We start from the raw sequence: 17,825 nt of genomic DNA on the forward strand, positions 1-17,825 counted from the left end.
CTGTCGCCGGTGGGCCTACGTTGGCCTGACCATCGGTCCAACGTTGGCCCACCAGCGACATACAGCTTGAGCGGCCCAACGTCGGCCCACCGGCGACAAGTAGCTGGTGGGCCGACGTAGGTCCACTGCTTTTATCTATTTTTTATTTTCTTTATTATTCATTAATTCATTGATTTATTAATTTTTTGATAATTATATTATCATTATTATTGTCATATATAATAGACAAAACACAATGTAATATTTCAAGAGTGTTTAATCTTCTGTAATATTTCTTCCTTAAAATACAACAACGTGGCAAGTTATAATGGACCTTGAGATATTAAAAAAAACCCCATAAATTCTATTCCTAAAGTATAGAAAACATAGGTAATCTTCCACTATGAGATATGGCCTCAACCCCTCCCCAAGCCATACCAGTTACACTTATCTTTCCTTGCAGTAACACTTTTAAAGGAACAAAAAACATTCATCTTACAAATCTTCAAACAACAGCATATATAAAATACTTAAGTTAACTCCATTCAACACTGTTTCTGTACCCACATGGTAACAAATCTGTTTGAATGCATGTGCCTGTAGGTTTAAGCATTTAATAGGGTTAACAAATGGGAATTATTTTATATAAAATGGCCTCCCAACAAATCCCAAAGCCATACCAGTCTTATACAGTCTTTACTTGCACTATTTAATGCAATCATTCACCTCACAAGCTTTCCAACAACAACATCATATAAAATACTTAGTTAACTCTATTCAAAAACTTTTTCTAGTACTGTATCTGGTAAAATATTCATTTGCACGAAACATAAACTGTCATAAACATATGCATATATACCGGTATGTCCATTCAGCAGTACAGGGAAATAAATTTTCTTATATTTCCAAAGCCATACCAGTCTAATGCTGTCTTTACTTGCAGCAAATAACACTATGTAGGAACAATATCGTTCATATCACAAAATGTACAAACAACAACATAAAAAATTCTACGTTAACTCTATTCAATACTCTAACTGCAACATATCTGTTTGAAAGAACCAAGCATGAGTGCTTTAATTTGTAGTCAGAACAATTTAAACAGTCAAAAACGTCATATACCGGGTACATGTTCATGTAGATCCAAGCACAGTTAGTCTATGTCTTCAACAAATATCCCCTAACCTTAATTATTAGTCAATCTTGACTACGGTATCCAAATTTAATTTCTCAATAAGCATGTAACATGATACATACTTTCAACTCAGGACCAAAAAAAAAAAACAAAAAAAAAAAAACATCAGTCTGAATCCGAGGATGATGATACAATTGTCTCTTGCAAAGCCTGGACTCTGTCTTTTTCTGAAAATAACACATTGAAGTGATTGCAAGTGATTGTCCATCATATCCCTATTAAACTGAAGTGTTTACATGTAAATTCAACATAACTAAAAGGATTGGCATGGAGATCAACATCATCAGAATGAGAATAAACTGTTCTATTTAAGAAACCAACTGATACATGTAGTGCAAACATGGAAAAGAATCTTATTTTTGTATTAAAAAAGTAATTTCAATTTTTTAGATATGTGTTAAAAGAGACAAAAGAAAATAAATATGATTAAATACAAGGATGTAATACATACCAATCTTCTTCAACAATCTTCGCTGCCTTCCTCCCTCCCTGTCGCTGGCATTTTTCAACCATGTCTTCATGATTCTTTCTGTGTCACTTTCCTTGATACCATTTTTTTTGGCAGCATCTGTTAAAGTTAAAACATTTTTAAATATATTTCAGTTTTATTACAACCAAATTAAGGCGTGAGAGGTGATAGAGTGGGAAAATATTACATCATGAAAAATTATTTTGACTCACCAGCAGTCACATACTTACCATGCAGGACTCTGGCAATTCTGCTTTTGCACAGACCACATTTTTCTTTACTGCCATCCCCTCTAGCACGGCCCTTCCAGTTGAATAAAGTTGCCATAGGAGATGTCATAAGCGCTTCCATCATCCTATATATGGTGTTTTCCTGCCCTGTCCCCCCAAGAGTTGTCAGGTGACGGACCTACAACAAGTGACATTCAGACAGTCTAATGCATTTTTTTAATGCAATTTAATGGAAAGAATTAAATTACCCTTTAACAGCACTCTTCCTTATTTAGTTATACTACTTTCGTCTGTGCCACAGGTTAAAAATCTCCTACTGGAATAATCAAAATTACATTCCTAACCATTGATTAATACTAAAAACCAAATTAGTTGTTATAATTAAAGGAAGTTGACAAAAAAAAATATCTTATCAAAAATATCTTATCAAACACAGTGTTTTATAGAATACTCACAAGAGCTTTGGATTTGGACCGATCTTGCAGTACATCTTCTAATCTTTGGAAATCTTCCATTGATCTGATGGGAAGATCCAGATCTTCCACCATCTGGCTGGTGTCCTCATCCACTTTTTGCCTGTTGTATATGGCCTGGAGCAGTGCTGTGTTTTTTTTAGTTTGCAACAAAATCTGTTGCAAAATTACCATATGTTCCCTGTCATTTAAAAAAGTTCCCTGCATTATCCAATATTCAACTTCAAAATAAGGGTACAATTAGAAAGACATTGGACAGCTGACAATTTAGAAACATGTAAAACTTGCTAGCTGACATTCACTTCAAAATAAACAACTGGCAACAACAAATTAATGTTTGTCACACATACCTCTCAGCTGATCTGTGGGTCAATCCAGAAGAACTGGTGCTAGGTGCACTGCAAGAGAAGTAGCACATACAGTAAATTTTGCCATAATAATAATATGATTACAATAAATGTTCATCAACTTGGAGAATGCGTTTCACTTCAATTTAATTAAAGTTACTAATCAAATTAAATTATATTATAAAAATAATTCACAAAAAAAAAAAAAAAAAAAAAAAAAAAAAAAAAAAAAATGCATTTAAAGTCATTATTCTCTTCTTTGCATATATATATAAACTTATTTTACATTTCCTTAGGGGATAACGGCCTGCTATGGAGTGTCTGAATTGATGATATTGGTCTTTCTCTTTCTACTGGTACACCATCACTGATACAAAAAAAAAAGGTCAAATTTAAAACAAAAATTATCATCCAAATTTCGTTCTAGACGGTGTTGGTGACTGAATTTTTTATAACCAATGGAAAGGTGATTATGCAGTCTTCAATTAAAGGAATTGCATATATTTGACATTTATCAAGTCTCAACTGGAGTTAACTAACCTCATGCTGCCATCCTCCAGAGAGAGAGAGCTAGAAGATTTCTTCCCATTCTTTTCTAAATTCTGTATGCCACTGTATATGATTGAAAAAAAAAAAAAAAACAAGGAAAAATGAAAAAAAGAACTAAATAAATATGAACATTTTCACAATAGCTGAAACTGGTATGCAACCTTTAAGTGAACAATTTCAATTGCAGTACATTTACCACAAGTCTAGGAGTTCACTAACCTCATGCTGCTATCCTCTACCATCCTTGGGGCAGGAGGTGGAGATGGAAATGGCCTAGGCGTAGAGAGAGAAGAGGGCTTCCTCCCCTTTTTACTCAATGGCTGTATGTCACTGTACATAATAAAAGAGCAAATGAATAATAATTTAGAAACATAATTCTTTTCCTTTCATAGCAAATAACATTTAAATACCACTCAAATACCATTTACCTTAGCAAAGACATACTGAGCATTAAAATAAATATTAATTTTTTAGTATGCACATGAGTTGGCCTTTATCCCCCCCCCCCCACACACACACACACACACTCACAACCAAGATATCCTTTTTATTACTTAAAAAAAGAATTAACCTGTCATCAGATTCCTCTTCTGCAAGTCTAGATGGCAGGTGTCTCCTTTTGTGCAAAAATAGCATTTAATACAGTGGTATATATTACTATAATCATGATGATTATATATATATTTAGAGTGTGAGTGATGCAACCATGGGAAAATGGAAATTTTACATTTTGATAAACATACAATTACAATTAATATAAGGCACTTTATGATGAAATAATAAAGTATTTTCGGAATTTAACGCAATTTACTATAATGATGTATATAATGTCCCTCTCACCTCCTCTTAGCTTCTATGTCAGTCGTGTCCAGGTCAATATCACAAATGTTTCGGTTCATTGATTTAACTGCTTTGGCGCACTTTTCCCTTGCCTTTCTATAGTCACCTAAAAATTACTGCCTAGTTAACATTGCTGTAGAATTTGCCACTGACCAAATATTGCACACATTTTCATTTCTTATATTCCAAATTTATTGATAATGTTAAAGGGATAATATCTCTTCATATGAGATCAATATTCCACAATAAAAACATTGTGAACAACTCATGGAAATATAATATATTCTGTTGTACCACAAAAACGACAGTTATGGCTATTATTCTTGTATCTGAGCTTGTCTTTAGACCACGTGACCTCCATACTCTGTTATAATCTCTTAAGAGATTATAACAAAAAAAAAAAAAAAAAACTTTTTGGAAAGAAACCAGGGACTAACTTTGAATGTAAAAATGGATTCCTTAACCATTGGTAAGTATGGGAAAATAGTTGTTTACTCTAGGAAAATTCATTTTTTAGCCAAAATGAAGAGTTATTATCCCTTTAATTTAATTGGTTCCACACACTTACTAGTAGACTTCAACACTTTGCAGTCATACACATCCCAATCGCTATCTGGTGGCACACACTCCTCTATGGCTCTTCCACCTCTCATAACTATCTTGGGGGGCCAAAGACACTTATCGCCTTTGACCCATTCATCAGGGGCCACTGCCACTGAATTTTCCTCAGGGAAATATACGATGTTGAACTTTGAGCGAGACATAATCTCCCTGTGATACAAATGTTATAAAAGTTAATAAAGTTATGCCTGTTTATCACAGAAGGGGTAAAGTAATAAATTGGTTATTTAATGGCAATAAAACTAATTTTGATTTGATCTGCTCTGGACTGATGCTCACTAATCGACCACTCGGATTATTCACGGACCATATGTGTAGTCTACTAGATTCCACAGGATATATAAAAAAATTTTCTTTTGTCATAAATGGTTGACATATCAATGTTCTTTCTTGATTGAAAGTGATAATATTTTTTATGATGAAAGGTGTTTGTCCAACATATATAGCATTATCTGGTTGTTTAACTGATAAAAAAAAATTTTCCATATGAAGTTCTTTATATTGTTTGCATTGCTGATATTCTTCTGGGACTGGTCCTCTGTGGTGTTCTTTTTTACAAAATGTTTGTGAAGATTTAATTTTTTTTTTCACATGTTCCCTTTCAGCAAGACGGCGTATGACTTGTTGGAGTGGCAATTTTGGTTTGCGCACAAGTCTCTTTATAGTCTGAAGATAGTTTTCAAATGGGAAACTTGAAAAATTGTGTAAAACTCCATACATTTTAGCATGTGCAGCCAAATGAGTGAGCGAGTGAACGTTATAAATTATCTGTTCTGCACCATATGCCTCACTCATGTGCTCCACGAAAAGGGAGAGTATTTGACCAGCAAAATTACAGTAATCTCCACACAGTGTCTCACTACACAAAATGGTGATTGCTACAAAAAGCATAATAAAATGTTTATACAATGCATTTGGCAATTTTCCTCTTAGAACAACAGGACCAGTATACATAAGAAAGGTTCGGAACTCCGTAGCCTTCCATCTTTCAATTTCTGATAAAGCCCGTCCTTTACGTAGAAATTCTCTGGGAAGAAAGTCTCTCATATTGTTTATACCATCTGAGATACACCTAATCATGTTACCCCCCAGTCTCACATGTAGTGGTCCATTCATCCACAGTGTCAACAACTTCTTCATAACCCCTAAACATACCAGGTGCATGTAATCTAGTGGAAATTGGCTGATCATGCCAATCCTCAAGGAAAGTAAATTTGACTCACCACGTTGGTGTTCATCATACATCATCTCATTAAATGCAACATCAGTTCGAGGTTGTGCATTAGTTTGTGGAAAAGTCATACGGTGATTAACCCACTCACCACTTTGAACACAGTTGTCACACCCATAATACCCTGTGTGACCTTTCACTTGTTTCACAAAGCTTCGGGCAGCTGTATCACAAACAAAATTTGATATCCTAACACTGAAATTTTTGTCATCATAAATTATACCAACTTGTTCTAAGTGTCTCATTTCTTCCACAAATTTATTCAGAAACTGATTAGCATCATTGGGTTTTGACTGTCCAATCCATAAGCCAATTACAAAGGGATCGGGCTTTTCCTCTTGTGGGAGTAAACCTAAAATTGGCCAAAAGGATTCAGTACTGCTCTTAAAAAGAGGCAAGCCATCAATATTTATCTGCAGAATGATTTCCTCTTGAGATGCAAGTTCCTGATGAGATGCCAATCTGCATTTTATTCCATATTCTATGCCAAAATGATGATAATTGCCTCCTGCAACTTGATCAATGATGTATGATTGTTTAGTTTGCAGGAGTGTCCGGCTGTCTTTTGGCAAAAAAGGAAAATATGGTTTTAAAATACCCAAAAGACTGTTTGCATGACTCAATGGAAGGTTGCTGGTAATCACCCAATCCCTCAGTTTCTTTGCAAAATCTTCATCTTCTTCACCATCTGAAGAACTAGTGTCCGACACGTCATCATTGCTGCTATCATCACTGAAATTGCTTTCAATATCAAAAGTCATATCCATATTTTCCTGATAACTGGCCTGTGAACAAGCAGATTCTTCATCAGAAACATCAGCTGTTGTCATTGTCTCCTCATGCTCAATGGTTTGCTCTGCAGGTAAGATGTCATTATCATCTTCACTAGATGATTCATCATTCGCCTTATTCATATAGACCATAATCCTTTGCGCGCAACAGGAGTTCCGGTATTTTTTTCCCATATCAATTCTATAGACGCGTGAATTAAATGCCGCACAGGTAAGTGAAAAATGATTATTTAATTTCAAATAAAATAGATATGAATAAAACTAATATTTCTCCTCATGATTATCACATTTTGCCATGAAATTAGTCGTTTTTTAATAATTTTTTTTTATTTAGACGATAGGCTGACTTGGAGCGCATTTGCGCACCGCAGTGTGTTAGATGTGTTGAGAGGAGATTGCGTTCGTGCTTGTCTTGTTTGACCCATTTTTAAAGTCACGTTGGTTTGTTTTGTTTTTCCGCGAGTCCGATATGAGTCGGATGTCCATTTTGTAAACCATAGCCAGGCCAAATTTACCCAACTTCCAGCAAGAGAGCCGTGAGTGAGACACTGAGAGGAATTTGATATGTCAGGAAAGTCGTATACCCATTTAATTTATCTTTATGATTCCCTATGTCAGCTGTTCCGTTAATCTTAGACCAAAACATCTGTTTTAAAGTATATGATAGTAAGGATTTTAAGTAACGATACTAAAATGTACAAGAAGAAAAGGATGCCTAATAAATGTCTAATAAAGGCAAATAAATTCAGCGCTTCCACTATCATGCTTGTGGGCTGATTTGATAGTTGTCGGCGCCACTAGCTTGATTTTAGTGGTACATTGTTTTGAGGCAGTGGACATTAGTCAGGACAGGTGGCAGTGAAATATCACAGGAGAGCAAGCTCAGTGGTAGAGCGTTCACCTTGTGTGGAAGGTCTTGGGTTCGATTCCCAAGCTCTCCCTTTTTCCAAAGTTAATACCAATAGCCTACCAGTAACTGCATGCATTCCTGTCCAATACTGCATATTCATGCTCTCAAACAGTTATTTTAAATTGCGTACAATATTTAATTGTATCTTCTTTCAAATAGCATACATTGCTGAGCTACAAAGCAAATGGCAAAAAATTTATCCATTATATATTAGCATATCTTGGTTTAATATCTTTAATTCTTAATATATTTATAATACTAAATGTGCTCATCTTGCCCTAAAGTCTACTTTATTTTGTACCATCATTTTGCCATAATTTTCTACAGGGAATAAAGTCATTCAGAATAATGAAAAAGGCATATGTGGGCGACTACTGCTGCGTGCCTGGATGCACAAACTCCCGTGGGAAATGTAATCGGGAGGGGCAAGCAATTAGCTTTTACCAATTCCCCAAAGATGTGAGCCGCAAACACAACTGGCTGTGCCACATACCTGTTGAGAAGGATTTTACACCTACTACATCCACAAGGATATGTTCTGTGCATTTTGCAGGAGGTATATATAATCAGCTTAAATGTCTGTCACACAATATACCAAATCAACTAGGGGGTAAAGAAAATTATCCTCTATCAGCTATACTAGGTGTGACAGACATTAAAGCAATTTATTTGATAGCAATTTAATGAGATTCCCCAGGGAGTTATACTGATCCAGATGGATCAATCTAGGCATGAGATAGGGAAGATGATCAATTAATTATTTTTTTTATGGATCAATCTAGGCATGAGATAGGGAAGATGATCAATTAATTAATTTTATTATTATTATTATTATTTATTGCGGTTCAAGTACATTTTTTAAAATGACTATGACCTAACAGTATACATTATATAATCATATAACTAAAATTACAATAGTAAATTACAATATTGTTTATACAATAACTGCAATCAGATTTTGCAATTGCAGTATACGCTCAGTTACTTTGGTTGATATATATAATTATATTTACTCATTTACAGGTAGAAAAAATGATGACCCAACTCATCCAAGCTACTCACCAACTATTTTTCCCAATAGTTCCTCAAAGCCCCGCACAACAAATAACTCTTTATCTGCAAATAGGAGCTACAACCAAAAGCCAAAACATATTTTCAGGAAAAGATCATCAACTGGCAGGCAAGCTGCTGGCAGGCCAAAAGTTGCCAGACTTTTAGATTGTCTGAATGAAGCAGGAGATCATGATTATTATACAACAAATAAACAACAAAATTTAACAAAAATTCAACAATTGGAAAAAGAGGTAACTGAATTGAAAGAGCAAATTTCTGATTTAAAAGGAAAATTTCTTCGTTTGGAAAATATAAAAGATGATGACAGAAAATTTCAGTTTTGGACTAATTTGCCAAATTTTTTAGTTTTTTCTTCATTATGCGATTACTTAAAAACAAGAACAGATTCAAATAATTTATGTTACTGGAATGGAGAGGCCACAAACACAACAGGGATGACGTCTAAAAAAGGGCCAACTAGAAAATTTACATTTGAAGAAGAATTTTTTATGGTTTTAGTTAAATTAAAGACAGGAAAATTTAATGAAGACATTGCTCAAACTTTTGATATAAGCACAGGTCATTTTTCGAAAATCTTTACAACATGGATTAATTTTCTGAGCAATGAACTTAAAACCTTATTTGAAATGAAATATTCAACAGAAGAACAACCTAATTGCTTTCAATCATTTGACAATTTAAAAATTATTTTAGACTGCACAGAACTTTTATTACAAAAATCATCATCACTTGATTCAAGAAAGAGCACATTTTCAAATTATAAACATCACGATACAGTGAAATTTCTTGTTGGCATATCACCAAATCTTGCCGTGAACTTTGTGTCCAGTGCATGGGGTGGCAGAGCTTCAGACAAGCATATTACCCTGAACTCTGAGCCACTCCTGCATGGACTCAAGAGGGGGGATTTGGTGATGTCTGACAGAGGTTTCACTGTATCTGATGAATTGGAATTTCAAGGTGTAAAGATCGTAATGCCTGATTTTAAGGGAAGAGAAAGAGTGCAATTCACAAATGCCGAATCAAATAGATCAAACAAAATTTCCCATGCAAGAATTCACGTAGAAAGGATCATACAAAGAATTAAGACATTTCACTTATTAGAACAAATTGTTAAGTTAAATATGTTTGACCTATTTGAGCAAATTTTTGTTGTTTGTGCTTACCTGACAAACTTTCAGTTACCAGTTATAAAGAAATAAATAATTCCATTCTTATTTAGTTTGTTTATTTTTAGTTAGCATTTTTTGTGATTAATTGTCTTTTTCAATAATGAATTCTTGCATGGGAAATCAAGTCCAGTTATTCAGCATTACAGTCCAGACTAAGAGCACACCAAAGTTCAGTAAAATTTTGTATTTGTAAATCTCCAAGAAAACCCACTTTCAGCTTAAAATGCAGAATAATCCAGGCAAGGCAAGTTTGATTACAGTCAGTTTTATTCAAATACGTATGTGGTCAGGTTGAAACTGTATTTATATTTGTCATAGTGGTGATTTCACGGCCAAACTTCATTTTAGGAACTTCCACATTTAAATCAAATTAAATCAACATTTGGTAAAGATCATTCAGATGCCTCTTTTATAATGACATTATATGAATCTGTTAATGTATGTTATTCATTGAAAAAAACTAACCAAGTTTAAAAGGATATTTTCAGTTTAAAAAGGATTGAATAACTTTATTTATGGCTTCATCCCCAAGTTGGAGTTTAAAGCAGTCTGACTTAAATTATGTTGAAGGTCTCTAGTAATATGTCTTAATTCTGTTAATTGGCTTCAATATCTCTGACTTGTTTTAGGAATCACTGTAATGTATTTTGTGTGTATCAGTATATAAGGAGAAGAACTTTGTATTAGAGACAGAGAGAGATTGGGGATCAGAGCTCGGAGTGAGTTTGGTCAGTCAAACCGATAGCTGGATTGTCCCTGCTGTCTTAGGAGACTCCAGATCTCTCAACCAGAGAAATAAACGTAAAGATCAGTCATTTGTAGTTGTTCTCTGGAAAACATATTACTGCTGTTGTGTTACCTGTTGGAGAAGTAAATCAGACCAAAGAGTCCCGTGATATATTCATCAAAGGAGAATTCTGCAGACTACTGTAATATCATTTCCTGTCAGAGATGTAATGCAGACTTACATCTCAACAAGTAATTTTAATATTTTTGAAATATGAACATATTATAAGATTGTATAATAAAGGTATGGGATTGGTATGTTACTACATTGATAAGAAATGCCATTTTCAGCCAGTAATTTATTGTACATCCCAATTAGTCATTTGAGTACATACATATAGTATTGGAATAGAATAAAATTTTCATGTTTGTGTACTCAACATTTGTATTTTTACATCATTTAAACTGTTATTGTAATTGACTTTGTAAAACACTGTATTTTATCATGAACTGTTCAAGTCCTTAAATAAACTCATTAAGGAGGAAATTGCAATTACTCCTCAAATCTTCATATAAATGCATGTTACCAAACTTTTTGTAAATACATTATGAACAAGTTTAGGCATTTATGTATATGTTGACATGATGGTGATTGAGGTTGGGTATAATGATTTAATATAATTATATAAACAACCATTCTCAATATGAAAGTACTACACCAATATGTGCACATATTTTGTAATGTTCTATATACATCATATAATTACACTGGGAATCATTTCCCAATATTGGTTTTGACCAATTCAGTAATCATTTTCATTCCCTAACACATCTTGGGCATTTTGTTCTTATTGTTCCAGCTTAAAATATTCGGCACTATATATTTCTTAAAAAAGCTTACACAACCAGGTAATAATTTTTTTTGGCAAAATTCAGCATTATACCCAACCTCAATCACCATCATGTCAACATTTGTCCAAATTACAAATTCACATTTATTCAATTTTAGAATATACATCAATGCCTGAACTTGTTCATAATAGCCCTCTGTTGAGAATGGTTTTAGCATAAAATTGCCATCCAGATACCTTATCTTACCACATTTTATGGCATCTTTCACCATCATATTCCTGCATGAATATGGACACTTAATTTCTAACACTCTCTCAGAATGGCAGCTACATGTTATTATTCCATCTGGACTGCCTCTTATATATGGATAGTCTTCAGCAACAACTAGGCCTTTCTCATTAATTGACAAGTTTGTGTGTTGCTTCTTCTGTTGTCTAAGGTACTGATCTCTTGCCTTCTTTTCATTACTAATCCCCCACTTAAGTGATGGTACTGTAGTATAAGGGATATTGTCTTCAGAGCATTCTCTCCCCATGATGGCAGTAATGACCGATTTGCATGGGGGTTTCTGCTTTTCAAATGTGCGAAGAATGGACCCCATCCTTGAGGCTGTAACTGCACCCCTTCTTTGCTGGTGCCACTCAGGGTTCTCTCTCTGGCCTCTTGTGGATTCCTCAATCTGATGAATTTCATTTTCACTAAATTTTATTGATTTTACAAAATTTTCAACTTGATCGTTAATGCATGCATCATAATCACAATTATGAGGATGGTCAAAAATTGGTAATGGTAATGCAGTGACAGTAACTTCATTGTCAAATAAAATTGAATTGTCATTTTCTAGGTGTGTATCAAAGAGAATAGAATCTGGAATTTTATTTGCATTATGGAGATTTGCTCCCAAAAGATGTACTGCAGGACAATATTGTCCTATGTGATGTGTGGCATTAAAAAGGCTCGCCCTCAACTTTAAAATGTCATCTTTTGAAGGTGGTTTTTGCTGTCGTATGACCTGTCCATAGTCGTCAGGGGTCCTCTGCATGCTGCTCACATTCTTTTTTATAGGAAGATGAGACAGCAGTGATGGACTTGCAGAGGACCCTTTAGGCTCCAGCCACTCGCACAGCAAGGAGGTGCTAGCTGTTATGTCCTCCTTGACTCCACTTGCAACTAGGTCTGCAACCCTAAATAGTGTTGCCCCTATATGGCCACATGTCAAGGAATAGCCTACAGAACAGGTACAAAACCCACCACATGGAATGGCATTGATTTTGTTTATAACAACAAAAACCACCTTTACATCCTCAGAATTTGTTGATTGAGAGGCATTGCAATAGGCCCTTATTATACTAAAAAATTTCAAATCTGAACATTGGCTATAACGAACAGAATGCACAGAATCTTTTAACTGATACGGGCGAGAGAGTTTGTAGGTTCTTGCACAATCTGCTGTGATGACTTCTGTATTTAAAAGATATCTTTTTATGTCTGACACATCTATATCTGGGATGTTTAATAAATTCGTTGAAAAGTCATTTCGTGTACAGAGCTTTTGGGGACTGACATTTTGATGAAATTCTTGGAATTGTTCGTCAGATAATTTTACTCCTGGGTGAAGTAATGAGTCCTTTGTTTTGAACCCTGTAGTTGACAGTCCCAATATGTCACACAAAAAAATGCACCTTGCCTTTTTTGGGTAGTGCACTGCAATTTGGTGCTTCAAACATAATTTTTTTAAGGTCTCTGCTTTCAGTGCAAATACTTCTGTGCATGATCTTGGTTGTAATGTCACAGTATCTTCTTCGGTCTTGCTTTTAGTTTTCATCTCCCCAACCAACTAAAATAAAAACATGAGATTTCTATACTAGTTGTGACAGACATTAAAGCAATTTATTTGTAACAGGAAGCATTAATTAGGGCAGGGGAAGAGGTTTAGACAGTAACAACAAGAGATCAATGTTTGTACATGTGTACAATTAGGGATCAAAAACTAGACCCTCACCCTAGACCTTTCATAATGGGTAAATGACAACAATGAACTTGCTTTCCTTATGATTTTCTTCTTTGCATTTATTCTGCCTTATATTCAATACCGGATAACTACTAGTACTAGAATAATTTCATAAAATCAGACAGGGAAAAATCACACAGGGAAAATATAATCTGCTATACTCAAGTAAACATATCAAGAAAGGTTCAACTATCAATTGTCCTTTACCTAGTAGACTAAGTTAGCATATCCTAACCACTTTCAAATAAATAATGATGCTTTTCAGAGTGGAAACCTCCATGCATGCAATACATGTTCAAAGTACAACATACTTACAGATCCTGTACACCATGGGCACCTTGAGAGGAAATGATCATAAAATGGACAAAATGTTTTCTGTACTAATATACAAGTATAAATGAAAAACAATACTCTATATGATACAAATATATTTTAAAATTTGATACTGTTTGAGGGCAAATGTAGGACAAGAAGGTAGTTATTTAAGTAGCTGGTAACTTTGGAAAAGGGAGAGCTTGGGAATCGAACCCAAGACCTTCCACACAAGGTGAACGCTCTACCACTGAGCTTGCTCTCCTGTGATATTTCACTGCCACCTGTCCTGACTAATGTCCACTGCCTCAAAACAATGTACCACTAAAATCAAGCTAGTGGCGCTGACAACTATCAAATCAGCCCACAAGCATGATAGTGGAAGCGCTGAATTTATTTGCCTTTATCAGACATATTGTTCTGACCAGAATTACCCTTTTCTTCTTGTACATTTTAGTATCGTTATTTTAAAAATGGGACACTCTTACTATATCTAATATACTTTCAAACAAATGTAAATATTTTGGTCTAAAAATAACGGAACAACTGACATATGGTAACATAAATATAAGTGGGTATGCGACTTTCCTGACATATCAATTCCCTCTCAGTGTCTCACTCCAGGCGCTCTTGCTGGAATTTTTGATAATTTTGACCTGGCTGTGGTTTGAATAATTTGGACATCGAACTCGCAGAAAATCAAAACAAACCAACGTGACTTTAAAAATGGGTCAAACAAGACAAGCACGAACGCAATCTCCTCTCAACACATCTAACACACTGCGGTGCGCAAATGCGCTCCAAGTCAGCCTATCGTCTAAATAAAAAAAAATTATTAAAAAACGACTAATTTCATGGCAAAATGTGATAATCATGAGGAGAAATATTAGTTTTATTCATATCTATTTTATTTGAAATTAAATAATCATTTTTCACTTACCTGTGCGGCATTTAATTCACGCGTCTATAGAATTGATATGGGAAAAAAATACCGGAACTCCTGTTGCGCGCAAAGGATTATGGTCTATATGAATAAGGCGAATGAAGATTTGTTAGAATCTGCTGGGCAAGTTTCTCAGCATGACGACGTAATGTCCTGTCGCTGAGCACTGACTTTTTTCCGTCAGACATTCTGTCAAATAATTGAAATATTTATCAACATTAGGTCCTGATAAGGTAGACTATTTCTGCTTGATGAACTACACATTTTAATGAGTAGTGATTACCTTAGTAAAAAAAAAAAATCAGTGCTGGTCATTTTAGTCAGTATGTGGCCCACATTTGTTATCTTGTTCACTTTTAAAGAAATAAATGGTGTTAATATGATTGATTTTGATATAATTTATTTTGTAAGTGAGCATATATATGACATAAATGAAAAACAGTTTTTTATATCCATACTGTAAACCCCAAATCTGGTGATGGCAAGTCGTTATAGTTGAGGAACACCAGCACCAATGCTTTGGTGTTAGGACAATCGAAATCTCCTTTTGCATTAAGTAACAACTCAGTGATAGTTTATACACTTTTATTGCACTCAATGACAAGGCAGCAAAACTGTGAAATCTACAGCCATAAAAGCAATGCAATAATGCACAAAATGATAATGCTAGTGTGATTGGTGCAATCTCTCAGTTCTTCAGTGCTTAAGTTCTGTAAAGCTCCTAAGCATTTTTGATAATTATTAGTTAAAGGTACATATGAATGGAGTGTTGGTGGATCATGGATTCCCAGTAACACATATAAACCACTTCTACTAGTTTATGATACAACTAAAAAAAATTCGACATGCTAAGGGATAAACTGAATAAATCATTAAATCAGCCATAGAAAACATAGAAAAGCTTTAGACTGCTCCTTTTTTTAAATTTTAGTCAGAAATTTAACCTACTTTTGTTACCGTCTTTTCTGGCCTGGCCCAATCTTTAATAGCATTGAATATACAACATTTTATAGCTCAAAGTTAGTAAGATTAACATATAGAAAGGCAGTGTCAGTCATGGCAATTACTAATCATGTCTAGTAACAAATGCACAAAACTTGACATGCAAAGTAGACTGAGTTCAAAGGCAGATTATTATGTAATTGGAGTCAAGATCATGTCTAGAGAAGAATCTAGGGATCGAACCTAGGACCTCTTGCGCTAGGTAAATTAACGTTCTAGGCAAGTGCTCCACCACTGAGCTAATTCTCCTTTTTTCTAAGATGCACTCCAACCTGCCAAATAAACCCAAATCAGTTGTCTCCTTATTAATGCGGGATACTGCCAATTGTCAAGTTAGATTCTAAAATTAATATGGGAGATAGCATTTTGATTGTTATTATTATATTGGGAGCATATGGGAAATAATTAACATGTGAAAGTAGAACTTACACATTTATAGGTCTAAGTTAGTAAGATTAACATATAGAAATGGAGTGTCAGTAATGGCAATTACTATGTCTAGCAACAATTGCACAAAACTTGACATGCAAAGTAGACTGAGTTCAAAGGCAGATTATTATGTAAGTGGAGTCAATATCATGTCTAGAGAAGAATCTAGGGATCGGACCTAGGACCTCTTGCGCTAGGTAAATTAACGTTCTAGGCAAGTGCTCTACCACTGAGCTAATTCTCCTCTTTTTTAAATGAACTCCAAACTGCCAAATAAACCCAAATCAATTATCCACATTCAGTTAGATTACTGACAAATGTCATGTCAGATTCTACACTAAATATGGATTTGGTGAAACATAGTTTTGCATTGATTATGGTTGATAAGCATGCAAGGTAAGAATGTACACAAACATCAGGTGTCATCAAACACTTACATCAACCGACAAAAATATGTAGGGATTGCCCTATTCACTAGAAAAATTGCTAAATTATATATATATATATATATATATATATATACACACAGTATATTAACAATAGGTACAGTAATCTTCCCTTCGACTTGGTGAAATTGTATCTGAATTTGTCATATCGGCGCTGAGCAGTAGGTGAGCGGGGAAAAATTATATCTTAATTATACTATAAAATTTTCTCGGTATAATTTCCATGTGTAAATATTTGGAAATACTTCAAGAGAAGGCTCTGGAGTACCGGTAGCTTAACTACAAACTAAATAGGTCAAGTAAGGTTCGCACCAAATACGCAATGTCGATGTCCCAACTAGCACATCGAATGAAAAATGAGTCACATCCAGGAAGCGGGTCGTTGCTTTTGCTTTTGGTTTATTACGTCTTATCGGGTCTTTTGCTTGAATCTTATTATAAAAATGGTGAATAAAACCGCGACGGGGCCACAATAAAAAAAAGACAATGTTCTCCGGTTAGCTACTTTTTTCACTTAGATTCGTCACAACAGCACAATTCCTGCATAACATACCGTTTAACAAATATATACTATGTATACAATTTAATCGTACAGTATGTCTACAAGTATTAACATTGTATTAAAGTAAACTTACCTTCTTACAATAAAGCACAGCACGTACGTCCAACTCGGTGGGAGAGCTGACAGACAACGCAGTCGTCTCGCGACGTCGCCGCATGCTTTCGTAGCGTGCATCCGTCGCGTGTTGGACGTCATGTGATATTTGGAAGCCAATAAATATTGCACATTCCGTAACAGGTTTAAAAAGACCTTATAATCGTCTTCGTCGCTCTGGGGATAATGCAATAAGTAGCCACGGACACAAATTTGGCGTGTATTTAAAATTTGACCGTATAACAACTACATCGCTGGTGGCCCGACGGTGGGCCACCGATGGCTATCGACGGAAAGTAGCGCTCTTTCCGTCGTCGGCCCGCCAACTACACATCGCTAATGTATAGACGGCGGGCCAACAGCGGCCAGCTAGCGACGTATCAACGTTATATGCGTAGCTCCCCAGATAGCATGTCGCCGGTGGGCCGACGTTGGGCCACCGACTCCAACTACGTCGGCCCACCAGCTACTGTCGCCGGTGGGCCTACGTTGGCCTGACCATCGGTCCAACGTTGGCCCACCAGCGACATACAGCTTGAGCGGCCCAACGTCGGCCCACCGGCGACAA

At 35.2% G+C, this 17,825-nt stretch overlaps 1 protein-coding gene and 2 non-coding genes across 5 annotated transcripts; all 3 read right to left on the minus strand.

Moving 5' to 3' along the window:
• Positions 1-135: 135 nt before the first annotated feature.
• LOC106164003 (uncharacterized) lies at positions 136-17,637 on the minus strand. Of its 3 annotated transcripts, none has more exons than XM_087008937.1 (12): positions 17,238-17,637; positions 4,651-4,853; positions 4,083-4,188; positions 3,814-3,858; positions 3,462-3,572; positions 3,234-3,305; positions 2,980-3,060; positions 2,697-2,744; positions 2,329-2,527; positions 1,874-2,051; positions 1,626-1,742; positions 137-1,341 (listed from the first exon to the last, which is right to left on the minus strand). In XM_087008937.1, the coding sequence occupies exons 1-12, from the start codon at positions 17,357-17,359 to the stop codon at positions 1,280-1,282; spliced, it is 1,344 nt and encodes a 447-aa protein (XP_086865063.1). In that variant the 5' UTR covers positions 17,360-17,637; the 3' UTR covers positions 137-1,279. The 3 variants fall into 3 exon arrangements, with proteins under 3 accessions (XP_086865064.1, XP_086865063.1, XP_086865065.1); XM_087008939.1 differs by lacking the exon at positions 17,238-17,637 and adding an exon at positions 5,927-6,815 and having other exon boundaries at positions 138-1,341; XM_087008938.1 differs by lacking the exon at positions 2,980-3,060 and having other exon boundaries at positions 136-1,341.
• On the minus strand, positions 15,890-15,976 carry Trnas-aga (transfer RNA serine (anticodon AGA)). The gene is given in 2 exon segments: positions 15,890-15,925; positions 15,941-15,976. It is a non-coding gene; the product is annotated as a tRNA-Ser (tRNA).
• Positions 16,314-16,400, minus strand: Trnas-aga (transfer RNA serine (anticodon AGA)). The gene is given in 2 exon segments: positions 16,314-16,349; positions 16,365-16,400. It is a non-coding gene; the product is annotated as a tRNA-Ser (tRNA).
• Positions 17,638-17,825: the final 188 nt, after the last annotated feature.

The sequence above is a fragment of the Lingula anatina genome, chromosome 3, assembly GCF_051362555.1.
Source record: "Lingula anatina isolate TDL-2025a chromosome 3, LinAna3.0, whole genome shotgun sequence".
Lineage (NCBI taxonomy): Eukaryota > Metazoa > Brachiopoda > Lingulata > Lingulida > Lingulidae > Lingula > Lingula anatina.

Excerpts from the sequence above, each read along its gene's own strand:
- LOC106164003 (XM_087008937.1), bottom strand. The coding sequence starts at position 17,359 with ATGACGTCCAACACGCGACGGATGCACGCTACGAAAGCATGCGGCGAC. Across the intron at positions 3,306-3,461 it reads GTAGAGGATAGCAGCATGAG|TGGCATACAGAATTTAGAAA; the intron begins GTTAGTGAACTC and ends AATCATATACAG. Across the intron at positions 1,743-1,873 it reads AATTGCCAGAGTCCTGCATG|ATGCTGCCAAAAAAAATGGT; the intron begins GTAAGTATGTGA and ends TAACTTTAACAG.